The sequence below is a fragment of the Musca vetustissima genome, unplaced genomic scaffold, assembly GCF_032173495.1.
Source record: "Musca vetustissima isolate MV318-11 ecotype Yass unplaced genomic scaffold, APGP_CSIRO_Mvet_v1 utg1437, whole genome shotgun sequence".
In the NCBI taxonomy this organism is placed as follows: domain Eukaryota; kingdom Metazoa; phylum Arthropoda; class Insecta; order Diptera; family Muscidae; genus Musca; species Musca vetustissima.
This window is the reverse complement of record NW_026874685.1, coordinates 43,543-58,021: the sequence shown is the minus strand read 5'-3', so window position 1 is coordinate 58,021 and position 14,479 is coordinate 43,543. Positions and strand designations below refer to the sequence as shown.

General features: G+C 32.9%; 2 protein-coding genes across 2 annotated transcripts in view; one reads left to right on the top strand and one right to left on the bottom strand.

Annotated features, from left to right (window-relative positions):
* Nucleotides 1-14,479, top strand: part of LOC133335830 (potassium channel subfamily T member 1-like) — a 101,230-nt gene that overhangs the window by 49,793 nt on the left and 36,958 nt on the right. The gene's annotated exons all lie outside the window — the stretch shown is intronic.
* LOC133335819 (thioredoxin-2-like) lies at nt 9,492-9,992 on the bottom strand. Its single transcript, XM_061544120.1, has one exon. The coding sequence runs from the start codon at nt 9,990-9,992 to the stop codon at nt 9,492-9,494; it is 501 nt and encodes a 166-aa protein (XP_061400104.1).

Sequence of the window (14,479 nt, the reverse complement as noted above, 5' to 3'; positions counted from 1 at the left end):
AAACCCTTTAATATAAGTACATATTTTATTTGTTATTTCAGTCGTTTATTTTGAAAGTGTTTTAAGTCCATTTTTGGTCTTGATACAAATCTTGGATTTCTAGAAAAGTTTACAAAACATATAACGTTATATATTCCATCATTTTTGGGGGCCAAAGCCATAAGCAAAATTAATACCACTTAAAAGAATTTTTGATACAAATCAAACCCAATCTTTTAAATATCACAATATAGGAAAAAATTGACTTAAATCACTTTCAAAGTAAACAACTCATTGAACTCAAACTTCATGCCCAATAAAAATCAATTTCAACCCCTTTTAATCAGAATGAGTTTACGTTGAAATCGCAAAATATAATTCATAACCATTGAGAAAATTAATTTTTATAATTGACTACAAGGGTAATTCCCAGGTGACCCCCTGTGCTCTGGCTTAACATAGTTGTTGTGTTTCTTTTTTTTCTAAACTTATAACATTAATGGAATTTTGTGATTAACAAAAGCTAATAATTATTATGGCAGTAAAACCTGATAAAAATCTACATAGTTTTGAAAGGTTCAATTATTTAACACATAAAAATATGTATACATTAATAATATCTGTTTTTGCGATAAATAAAGCAGGATATTTGACAACAAGGATATGTAGAGTTGGAATAGAATAATAAGTGTAATAAAAAATATTTTTGCTAATAACAAAATATAAAATTGAAACAGAACAATTACGGTCCTAATATGACAATAAAATTAATTATATAAAGGTGTCCTTATAATGTCCATATCGATAATAACATTAAAGACGATCTTCGGCTCGAATCCTGTCCTTGGGTGAAAAATGTTTATCTTAATATTTTTCTTAAAACTTTTTTGTATTAAATTGAAATAAAAATAAAAAAAGAAAAAAAATGTATACTAGGAGTAACATATTTTTATTAAAATTTCCAAATGGAAGATCTCCTGATGATGGAGGATCTCCTGATGATGGAGCAGACAGTAATGTCAAAACCACTTTCAAAATATGGAATACTTTATTAGGGTAAGAGACTTTCTATATACTTATTATTTGTATAAGATTATAGGTTTTTTATCGATAGATGAAAAGACGTTCTCAAGGACACATTTAAAAATATTTCTCCTGGTGATGTTTTAATTATTCGAAGTATCTTAGTATTAAGTGGCCCAATAGTAAATAGTACCTTAAAATTACATCTTTGATTCTAATACCATTTTATACAATCAATACTTGATAAGAATCTTGCTTCTCATAAGTACTGCCTACGCTGAATCTAATTTCAAAAAAGTCAATGTGATAAGCTGAAAATAATATCCGTACAAAGAGTCAAGGAGTCAGACTTTAAATCGTCACTACAGCTCCGCTCACGAGCTGCTTCACTCTCAAATATTTTAAAACTTTGAAAATTTGACACCTTTTTGGACACCCTCGTAGGTGAATCATTCATTTGAAGATTTTAAATGGATATAGGGGCTTCTTCCATATCCCTATTCCGAGTTGTTCAATACTTACAAAATCATTTACCAAAATTTTAAAATAAGAAATAAGAACACATATTTGTATAAAAATACTAATTTTTGCTGACCCCTGGTTTGCTCCTAAATTATTCGTTAGAATGTACGCCCTACAGTTTATCGCAACCTTGGTTTAGCGCCGTTGACATTTTAACGAGTAATTTCTTGTCACTTCTTTTACCGCCTCCTTTAAGCATCAAGGAGTATCAATCTGTGATTCGGACAGACAGCACGCATACTGTTGCGCACAGGCATATCGTTTCCAAAAGGTAATATAGAATTATTACTAAGAAAACTATTGTGTTTTTCTTTTATTTGCTTTACTTTCCGGCTTTACGAACACCCCCCTACCCTACGGTTCACTGCTCGATGCATTCGGTGTATCGACACCTACCGGTGTATATAAGGGAGTTCCGAAGAACGATACACGATTTAAAAAAAAATAAAAGCAATTAATCGATGTTATATAGAAAAATAATTTTATTTATTTTTTTATACTCTCTTAAATCGAGAATGGTGGTGGTTCCGTTAAGTGAAAAAATAGCCTAAAAATCCTGAAATATCAAATTTTATAGTGGTCTCATGTAATTAGAATACAAAAAGACCCATAATGTTTATACACTCTTCTATTTTTTTTTTTCACAAAACCCCTTAATGGTTTGTCCCCATAGAAGGACATTTTCAGCACTAGATGGCAGAATATCCTATTGAGTTTCTTTTTCTAAACTCAGAATAAGTTATCTTTGTTATAAGCAACAAATTTCAGACGTGCGGAATTATTCTATGTATACAAAGCTCTGAGAAGTTTTTTTATATATCAAGGGAATATTTGAAGTCTTCTGCTGACACCTGACTTCAGTCCTTTCTTAATTAAGCAATTTTGGTCTATAGATTTAAAAAATTGATAAATGTAATTCTTCAACCTATTATTGATCGATGAACTTGTTGATGTCATCTGTCATCTTTTACATATTTTTGTAGTTTATTTCGAAATCTATATATATTAGATATTTCATTAGGTTTAAACCTTCTAGTGGTCTTCCTAATAGGTTTGTCAATTTCCTTTAGATAGAAAAAAAACTCCAAACTCCAAGGAGTCTATTTTCGACTTAAGCCCCAGTCGAGATATGTTATAGGTAAAACACCTGCTGTAGATGTCCATATAGATATCATAACTTCGTCTAGCAATTCTATCAACCCAGTTATAGCCCTCTTCAGATAACAATTTGTTATTGGGATGTTCTTCTGAGCAAACGTTTTTTTATTAACCTCCTTCGAAATGTTCCAGACTATTATTCATACGTCTGTCATGTCCCAAAAATTAAATTTAAATTATTCCATTACATATGCTGTAATTATTTTAATCTCTCAGGAGTGGCTGCTATAATGTTAATCTTTACAAACTATTTATTTATCTACATTTGTACCTAACGAAGTTCAGAACTGGTGAGTTTTTATGACCCTCAATTTAAAACACATTTTGGGCCCATGTTACACTTTCCCCTTCGCAATAGTGTAGATTACGAGAAAAAGTAAAAAAAGATTACTTACATCAACTTAAATTGGGCATACCAGTTGATGAGCCTTCTGTGTGTACGAATGTGTGTTTGGTCATTTGTTTTGTGGCACATAACCTCAAAAAAAGTGTTCATCATTATTTTTGTTGTTGTTGCTTTTGTTGATATACAACTATTTGTCGTCCTTCGTATAAAATATTATTTGCCTCCAAGGAGTATTTATACCCAAAAAAAAGTCCACATATCCATGTGTTACTGGGGAGTAATATAACAAAATACAGCTATTTATATACCATGCGTATGTGTGTGTACATTTCTATGTCTGTGTACATTTGTATTTCTTCTAGCGATAAACAATTCCCTTTTATAAATTATATTCTTGCTAATAACAAAACTGTTGTTTGCCTAGTGTAAACATTGTCGGATTGTAATCGAATTTAATTCGGCACGGAGTGTTCTCGATGAGATTGTCTTAATACTTTCAGTGATTAAGTGTATCGTGTGTGTGTGTGTCTCAATTACAAAAATCGGTATTAAATCAGTATTAATGATGAAAAACTGTCATTGGTCATTATCGTCACGTAATTTTTTGTTCTGACATCTTAAGAACCATTGCCATTGAACTTCAAGAAGTTATAAATCATTGGCTGGTCAAATGTTTGTTCGCAGACGATTGTTTTGGAGAGATAATCGATATAGACCCATGGTTCCTTTTGAGGCGATTTATGGATGTCCGTCCGTCTGTCTGTCCATGTTAAATTGTAAACAAGGCATGGAAATCTTTCGATTTGCACGAAATTTGGCACAGCGTACTAAATTAAGTATAGAATGATGTGTGCAAAGTTTCGTGAAAATCCGTTCAGATTTAGATATAGCTCCCATATATAGCTTCGCCCGATTTTAGGTAAATATGTTTTGGCATAAACATATATACAGTGGCTCCATCGAATAATCGGACAACTGTTATCAAAGAAATTGTCTAAATGTATTAAATTAAGTGTTCGTAGATTATTAAAAAAATAATAATATTAAGTTGCATATCCTTTGTTGTAAGATGTAAAGATTGATTTGAAACATTTTCTTACTGTTTATAAGAAATAAATATTAGTTAAAATTTTTTTGAACGCTTTAAGGAAGCAAACATTAAATAAAATATTTTTTAAAAAAATTAAAATAGATTTTTATGCATTGCATATTTTATTAAAAAAAATATGTTTTCAATGTATATACAAGGCGTGGATTTGTTAAAAAATAGTTTTCAATATCTTTACATAAAACCAACCGTTTTTATACCCTTCACCACATTGTGGTACATGGAATTATGTCTTTGTGTATATGTTTGTAACAGGCAAAAATAATCGAGATAGACCCATGATTCCTTTTGAGAATATGCATACAATCACTTTCTAAGTCGATTTATGCATGTCCGTCCGTCCGTCTGTCTGTCCATGTTAAATTGTAAACAAACATTTATGGTCCGAATTGGATAACATTTGACACAGCTAATTTGTTTGGTCCAAGGACGAATCCTATTGAAATTGGGAAAAATCGGTTCAGATTTAGATATAGCTCCCATATATAGCTTCGCCCGATTTTAGGTAAATAGTCCACTAAAGTCCCTAGAAATCTTTTGATTTGCCAGAATTTTGGCACAGGCTAATGAATAAGGTCTAGAATGATGTTTGCCAAGTTTCGTGAAAATCGGTTCAGATTTAGATGTAGCTTACATATATAGCTTCGACCAATTTAGGTAAATAGTCCACTAAAGTCCTTGGAAATCTTTTGACTTGCACGAAATTTGGCACAGCGTAATGAATAAGGTCTAGAATGATGTTTGCCAAGTTTCGTGAAAATCGGTTCAGATTTAGATATAGCTCCCATATATATCTTCGTCCGATTTAAGGTTAATTGTGTACCAAAGTCCCCATATATCTTTCGATTTGCACGAAATGTGGCACAGCGTACTAAATTATGTATAGAATGATGTGTGCAAAGTTTCGTGAAAATCGGTTCAGATTTAGATATAGCTCCCATATATAGCTTCGCCCGATTTTAGGTAAATAGTCCACTAAAGTCCCTGGAAATATTTTGATGTGCACGAAATTTGGCACAGAGTTATGAATGAGATCGAGAATGATGTCTGTCAAGTTTTGTGAAAATCGGTTCAGATTTAGGTATAGCTCCCATATGTATTTTCATCCGATTTAAGGTAATTGGTGCACCATTGACCCTATATATCTTTCGATTTGCACGAATTTGGGTATAGGGCACTGAATTAAGTCTAGAATGATGTTGCTAAGCTTCGTGAAAAGATCCATAGCTAGGCCGATTGACACAACGTACTGATGTTATATAAATTAGTCTCTGGCAAATTTCCCTGAAATCGGTTCAGATATAGAACCCGTCGTCTGTTAGGATACATATGTAAAATATACCCAAAAGTGGTGAAGGGTATCATATAGTCGGCCACGTCCGACATTTGAACTTTCCTTACTGGTTTTAATTTCAAAAAAGGGTTGAATTTTGCTAAAAAATAAATTTTTTCTGCTTTTAAAGATTTGTGTAAATAAGTGGACCAATTATACCTTCCGAAAATAAAACTCTGTATAATATGTGTATAAAACTAAATTTAAAAAAATAAATATAAACCAAAGACTCTCCCCCGTAAAACTTCGTATTACATGGTGTATATTGTTGCAAAAGAAGTTTTCGTCGTTCCAAACTCCATTCACATCCAATGGATAATTTATTATGTAATATGGCGGGTAGTAGTCGTTACTCGTCCTACAATTGTCTAACATCGTGGGATTCTTATGATAAAATACCAAGGTGAGTACACAGACCTTTCCACTGGCAAACAATTGTTTTTTGTTTGGTTTGGCCCCTTTGGTCATTGACTTTCGTTTTCATAATAATATTTTCTTGTTTTTATTGCTTTTGTGTGTGTGGTTTTTCCTTTTTTCCATTCTTCCTTAAGTCATTGTCCTTTGCTGGGATGGCATATTTGATGTCACAGAAAAAACACGACAAAGGTCCTTTTTTCTCTTAGTTCATTAGCAGGACGACTATGCTGCTGCTGCTTTGTTATGGTTTTATAGTTTATCCCAATGATTGGCACGTTGCTATACTGATGTTTGCCATTTGAAGTCGCTGTACTTTTGGGTGGGGGCACAACAAAATTTTCGATTTTCCTTTTTTGTTTGCCAAAAAAAGCCACCGAACTGCTGCTGTCAGTTATAAAGAAATAAATTTTATTCGACAGTTTCATAACAAAGTTGTCTATTTCGAGTCTTGAGTGCATTCGCTTTGTGTGTTGGGCTGTTTGTCTGTCTTTCTTTCTGTCCCGACCGGCTTTTCTTAACGCGTGTCAAAATGTAAGTATGTTATGCTGCTTTTGCTGTGCTTTCTTCCAAAAAAATCATAAATTTTCTTCTTTTGTTGTAAACATGAACCTTAAGAAAGAATGAAATGCTTGTTGCAATTTGTAGAACATTCAATAACAGCCACAGCATCAGCGACAGCGGCAGCAGAGAACAGTAGCAGAAAGTTTAATCAACAGAAAATTTTCGTTTACACATCCCATTGTCGCCAATAACCCACCGACAACCTCCATGGGGAGAATCCAATCAACAAGAAATTAAGCAGCCATTGATAGACAGTTTGAATTACATGCACACAAACAAACACACACACACAGATATACAGTAGTGACTTCCAAACGATGATTGAAAGTCACTGAACTTGTAAATAAGTTATATTTTTCTTTGCAGTTTTCCAACAGCGTAATATTAATGATTAAAGCAAAATGTTTGAACAACGAAATATTAGAGAAAATTTATTCAAACACCTCGCTTACACCCTCCCTTCAAAAACCTCTCTCTGTCCCTCTTTATAACCTTCTAATAGCCAAAAAGGATAAAAAATATACATTTTGTATAATTGAATTCACCAAGTTAAGTGGTTTCCATAAAAAAAAAACTTTATGCTTAGCTTTGTGCACGCGAATGACGTACATTGCCATTTGGTGTGTGTGTGTGTTCGTATTTTTGTTAGGTTAAAGTTGTGTTATTCTGTTGTTTTTGTTGTAATTTTCACAATTAACCACATTGAAATTGAAAAAAAATGTTTGTTTTAAATTTGATTATTTCCTTGTCGTGGTACTTGGTGACGTATGCGAAATATAATCCTTGGTGTGTTGCTTATACGCCACCAAGACCCGATCATTGCTGAAAATGCTCAAGAAAGATGGAAATATCAAAACGTGTGCGATAAGAGGCGAGTGATTGAAAAAAAACGTAAAAATTTCAAAGGAGCAATTAATAACATTTTTTATATGTTTTTTTAGAACGGTATTTTTGCAGGACTTTAATAGACTTTAAATTTAAAAAAATATTGATTTTAAAATACCTTTAATAGGCGTGGATTAAAAAAAAATATATTTTCTGGGACTTTCATAGGCGTGGATTTTTAAAAGAAAATTTTTTAAAGGACCTTCATAGGCATACATTTTTAAAAGAATATTTTTTAAATGGCCTCTTTAAAGGACTTTTAAAGGCCTTTGAAATTATTATTATTATTTTTTTTTTAAGGACATTGAAGGACTTACATGGGCGTAAATTTCAATGAAACAATTTTTTCGAAATTTTACAGGCGTAGGCGAAAATAAAAGAATTAACAAACTTTAGAATTAAAAAAGTTTTAAATTTACCAAAAAAAAGTTTTTTTTTTAAAGTATTCTCTTCATGGTCTCTCATTTAAATAAATCATTATTCGAAAATGTAAATGATTTAATAAACGTCCTTAAAGCCTATCTTAGGGCTGGATTAAAAAAAATACCTAACGTACATCTAAGGAGTAAATTAATAACCGGCCTCCACCATGAGGTAGACATTCAAAATACCTAAAATCGATCGGAATATTTATATGGAGGCTATATTAACTCATGTGTAAACATTCAAAATTTTGCACCTTTATGTATACCGATCGTCATATCTCGACTAGCTGAGTCGATCTAGACATGTGAGTCCGTCCGTCCGTCTGTCCATTATAATTTGTAAACTCGATACACGCCACAGTTATGGACCAATCTTCACGAAATTTTGCATGTAGGATGGGTTCTGACCAATGAAGATCCCTATTGTTTTTTGAAAAGATCTGTTAATATTTAGGGTATGAAATGGACCAAATACTTCATTTTTATCGGGTTTTCTGGTCGCTCTAGAGGCCGCAATTATGGCCCTAATTTTACATGGAGAACGGGATCGGGCTAAAGAATAAGCATGCCTGTTTTTATAAATATCGCCCAATATTTAGCTGGTCAAATGGACCCTGACTTTTGTGTGGAAAATTACAAAATGTGTATTCTATAGCGTATATATTTACTCCTGTAGGACATAGACTCGAGAAGTTGATAGTATATCCAAGAGGAATAGTTGACCTTTAAATTGGTACCGATTATGTTGTCTTATGTACTCGGATGTGGGAGTTACACATAAACATTTACGTATTCAGGTATTATTTAGTAACCCATTACGACACTATAGGACGGATATTTAACGCTGATCACTTTGAAATGTTCTATGAGGTTCCAGTTATGGTCAAGTAGAACGCCTATAATTTTGCGGTGATGATCAGATAATAATATTGGGATGAAGTGGACCGAAAACTTACTTTTTTGTGTTTTTTCGAGTCGATCTATAGGTCACAATTGAAAGCCGAACATGACACGGTGAAGGGAATCTAGAAAATGAATTAAAAGGGCTGTACTGAATGTATGTACTGTATCGCGACATATTGCCCATGCCCACACAAAGGTAGATTTTCGTGGAAGTTGTCATATGGTCGGCCCCATCCGACTATACTGCTCCGCTCACTGGTTTTCTGTTATAAGAGTGGGTGGAAAAAATATTTTTAAATGGAAATTTGTGTCCTTTAAAAAATTATTTTAACGCATATTTAACGGAGGCGTGGATTTTTAAACAAATATTTTTTTTGAAAAACGAGGATGGAACTTGGCCTGTATTAAAAAGATATTCCTTTGAAGAACTTGGATGGAACTTGGAATGGATTTAAAAAAAATATTATTTTGAAGAACTTTCGAGCCATGGATTTAAAAAATATTCTTGTGAAGAACTTTGGAGGCGTGGATTTAAAAAAATAATTTTTGTTTTTGAAGAAAAGGAGATAAAAACGTTACGTTCGGTTTACCATGATGATACTTAAAATCGATCAGATTTTTTTATATTTTGAAATACACACCAAATGAAAACCTAAAATATTAAACAATACCTAACTCGATTTAAAAAGTTTGCACACCCCCAAAAATATTTATTGATAAAAATCTAGAATTTTTAGAATTAGTAACATCTGCATTTCTCCATTCACATTGCACACCATTTTTCATTAATTTATTTCTTCTCATCATTTTTTCTCCTCCCCCTGCTTCTTCTCACCCATCCTTTTTCCCATCCTCCTCCTCCGGCTTACCAGCATATTTCTCCACCGTCTCCTGTAAATGATCTGCATTACTGCTCGAAAATTGTTGCAACAATTTCTTATTTTGCATTATCAAAAATGTCGGCATAGCGGTCACGTTATGTTCCATGGCCAAATCTTCAAATTCATCGACATCGATTTTAACAATCAGCAGCTTGTCACGATATAAATTTGCCATATCCACCAGTTTTGTGGTCAAAATGCGACACGGACCACACCAGGTGGCAAAAAATTCAAACATTATTAAACGGTCACCGGCTTCTTTGAGAATGTTTTCAAAATCATCTTTGCTATCGATGGCCAAGAGATTTTTATCCTTTGGCAGGGAAAAGGGTTTTGATGCAACTACTGCGGTTGATGCATCTTTTTCGTTGTTATTTTTGTTGATTGTCAATAAAGGTTTTGTGGTGGTTTTGCTGTTGCGACTATTCGCAGTTCCTTTGGTGGAGGACATTTTGGAGATTTTTTTTGGATTTTTTTAGTTTAGAAATTTTTGAAAAGATTGAAATTGTGATATTGAAAAATTTAGAAATATTTGTCAATTTTGGCTTCCTTGTTCGATCAGTATTGCCAGGTTAGTTGTTATACTAACAATAAATTATTCAACAGTTTCAGGTGGATAATTGTACTCCACCATAACCCGAACAATGTTTGAAATTGATGATGGATGTCTTGGCCTATGGTGATTCAAATTTGAAATCCCAATTTTTTAATTTAGTTTTCAAATTTTAATTCAATAACTATTCTCTACTTGTCTTCAATCAGCGTTAATGCCATATAATTTCCGTTTGCAATTTATATTAAAAATAATTCCTAGCAAAATTTCCTATAATCCATTTATCATCGATGATATCCCATAAAATATAATTAAATATTAACAACATTTCTCCATTATCTGTATTGGCTTCTTATCTAAGAATAAAATTTCGTTCTCAAACACTACAACAATTTAATAAATTTTAAATGTTTATATATTGCACAACCAAAGACACACCCGAAACTATGACTAGCTACTTGAAATATTGCAGATACTTATACTTTGATCTAAGTAAAACCTGTACACCACCACAACAACAATCGTATCCACAATAACATCATCGTCATCAACATAAATGTTTAACAAATTACAATCATTACTCTTTATAAATACCAAGTAACTCCCTATGGAACTTCTGCTCTACGTATTTTCCATGGAAGTGGTTCTACTTCTACCTCTGGTTGTAAGACGTTTCATTCTACGTTTCAGTTCCTTTTAACATTTGGTACATAATGTTAAGAGGATGTGCTTATGTGTGAGTGTGTGTGCATGTGCAAGTGTATGTTTACATCTGGTTATGATAATAATAACACAAATATATGCAAACTAAATGAAGTAGAGAGAAATATTTTTGCCTTTCCTTTGCTTGGCTGATAATCTTGGTTTTACCGTTTGATTAAGAAATATTGGGATGGTTTAAAGGGCGTGGATTTTTTAAGAAATATTTTTCGAGACAGGCGTAGATTTAAAAAAAAAAAAATTGCGACAAACCACAGGCGTGAATTTTTCAAAAAAAAAATGAGGAATGTTTTTCTATAGTAAAAATAACCTTCATATTACTGGGTTTTTTTTTCTTTTGAAAAAAATAACCCTCATATTACTGTGTTAATTTTTTCTATTGAAAAAAGAGCCCTCAAATTACTGAGGAATTATTTTTAATAGAAAAAAGAATCCTCAGTGGACGGAGGAATTTTTTTCTATAGAAAAAAAGTCCTCAGAGCACTGAGGATTTTTTTATATAATAAAGAGTCTTTAGAGTACTGAAGAATTTTTTTCTATAGAAAACCGAGTAAGGAAAGTAGTAAAGTCGGACTGGGCCGACTATATGATACCCTTCACCACTTTGGGTATATTCTACATATGTATCCTAACAGACGTAGCGTGTTTGTCATATACCTATATCTGAACCGATTGCAGGGAAACTTGCCAGAGACTAATATATATTACTTCAGTACGTTGTGTCTATCGGCCTAGCTGTGGATCCTTTCACGAAGCCTAACAACATCATTCTAGACTTAATTCAGTACCCTATACCAAAATTCGTGCAAATCGAATGTTTTTCAGAGACTTTGGATGAATATATATATATATATATATATATACGGGAGCTATATCTAAATCTGAACCGATTTTCACGAAACATTGCACACATCATTCTAGACTTAATTCAGGACCCTATACCAAAATTCGTGCAAATTGAGAGATTTATAGGGACTTTGGTGCACCAATAGTTATAACTAAATCTGAACCGATTTTCACGAAACTTAGCACATGCCATTCTAGACTTAATTCAGTACGCTATGACAAATTTCGTGCAAATCGAATGATTTTCAGAGACTTTTGTGCACCAATGACCTAAAATCGGATGAATATATACATGAGGGCTATATCTAAATCTGAACCGATTTTCACGAAACTTTGCACACATCATTATATACTTAATTCAGTACGCTATGCAAAATTTTGTGCAAATCGGAAGATATATAGGGACTGTGGTACATAATTTACCTTAAATCGGACGAAGCTATATATGGGAGCTTCATCTAAATCTGAACCGATTTTCACGAAACTTAACACACATGATTCTAGACTTAATTCAGTACGCTATGCCAAATTTCGTTCAAATCGATATATACTTTGGGAGAACCTATATATGGGAGCTATATCTAAATCTGGACCGATTTTCACGAAACTTGGCAGACATCATTCTAGACATCATTAGGCTGTACCAAATTTCGTGCAAATCGAAAGATATATAGGGACCGTTTACATTAAGTCGGTCAAATATATATATATATATATATGGGAGCTATATCTAAATCTGAACCGATTTTCCCACTTTTAATAGGGTTCGTCCTTGGGCCAAACAAATGAGCTGTGCCAAATTTCATCCAATTCGGATCATAAATGCGACCTCTACTTTGTTTACAATTTAACATGGACAGACGGGCGGACGGACATGCATTAATCGACTCAGAAAGTGAATCTATGCATATTCTCAAAAGGAACCATGGGTCTTTTTCGATTATTTTTGCCTGTTACAAACATATGCCCACAGACATAATACCCTATACCACAGTGTGGTAAAGGGTATAAAATGTCCTCAGAGTGCTTAAGAATTTTTTCATAGAAAAATGGTGAAGGGTATAAAGAGCCCTCAAATTACTGAGGAATTATTTTCTAACAGTCCTCAGAGTGCTGAATCATTTTTTCTATAGAAAAAAAGAATACTGAGGACTTTTTCAAAAATATTTTTTGAGACATACAACAGGCGTAGATTTTTCGAAAAATATTATTATTATTTTTTTTTTTTTTTTTTTTTTTTTGAGACATATCACAGGCGTGGACATTTTACATGTTGTTTTACATACCCACCCTAATATACCATACCCCACTAATCAGTTGTATACACAAACAAAATGACACATGTTGTTTACATACTATCTCGTATGTATTTATATTTCACTAAATATGGTATGTTTATGACATCTATGATGAATATTGAAGTACAATCTCAAAAGAGATGTCGACACAAGGATTTCGTATGGTGAAAGAAGATTTAAAGGATTTTGACAATGTTTAGCTCGAAAAATCTACTTCCATGGCAAAAGACTTTACAATGGCCAAAAGGACACTGATACGAAATATATTGGTAGAGATTATGATGATGATGATGGCGATACGATGAAGTTCATGATAAAACTGGTCAAGGATACAAAATGTTTTAAACAAACATATTACGATATCCTTCTCGTCTTTGGCAAGGGAGATGTCGAAAAATTAAATAATGTTTAAAAAGGATATTAGATAGATAAATATATTAAATGATTAACTTAAGGACATGACTTGACTGTTAGTTGACAAAAGCAAACAAACAAACAACTAATCATAACAATGCCTTCGAGGACGACAGAGGACAGTTTTTTGACATTTTAACACAGAAAAACTTATTAAGGATTTCTAGCCATTGGCAAAAATTTGTGGTTTGGCTTTAAGCCAAAAGGAAAATGGTTTCTATTAAATATGTTAGTTAGTTCGACAGAATAGAACTTATTTATGTTGTCTGACCTTCTTGGAAGGCCTTTGGGCCAGTGATGTCTTTTAAATTAAACGGCAAAGTTTCTAGGATCCTTTTAATGGTAGCTACTGAAATGGAATCTATTGCGGGAGGGGAGTTGGAAGGAGACTCCGTTTTTTGCCCAATTATTACTGAGGCGTTAAATGTACTCATTCGTGTCGGAAAATTCAATTTTATTTTAATAATAATTCAATTTCATATATTTTACTATTCATTGATATTATTATTTTTTTTTCTTCCCTGCCTCCCTGAAACTTTTTGGGTTCTTCTTCAGTTTTTTTTCTACGCTACTACATTATCCAGACACTTAACGTCATGAATGTCCTTGAATCTACGGTATGAGAAGTTAGCTTCTCTGCCTGCTGTTATCGTCGAAGATTGTTTTATATTTACCACCACGACATTTGTGTATTTGTGTCTGGATAGAAATAGAGCTCGATGGATGGATGAATGTTTGGTGGGTTGGTTGGCTGCCTACCTGAGACTGCCTACCACTTTGTTTCATTGATTTGCTAGAGAATGGGAAAGACAGGAGAAAATCTCTACAAATAATTCAACCCAACACACACACACCCACAAACATACACACAAAATTGTCTTGTTAAAACATTTAGAATATAGCCAACATTAAAAAAAAGCTTTCAAGAAATATGAGGAGGTATTGTGGATATTGGGGGGAGTATACCCATAAGAAGCCACCATAAAGGTGTTGAACAATCTGCTTAGTCGTGGGGAAACCTCATAAAGTCTTGGAAAGCCACACAATAACAAAGTGTGTGTCAGAAAGAAGTGAAATCGAGCAGCAGAGTAGAGGGAAGTAATCAAA

Excerpts from the sequence above, each read along its gene's own strand:
- LOC133335819 (XM_061544120.1), bottom strand. The coding sequence starts at position 9,992 with ATGTCCTCCACCAAAGGAACTGCGAATAGTCGCAACAGCAAAACCACC.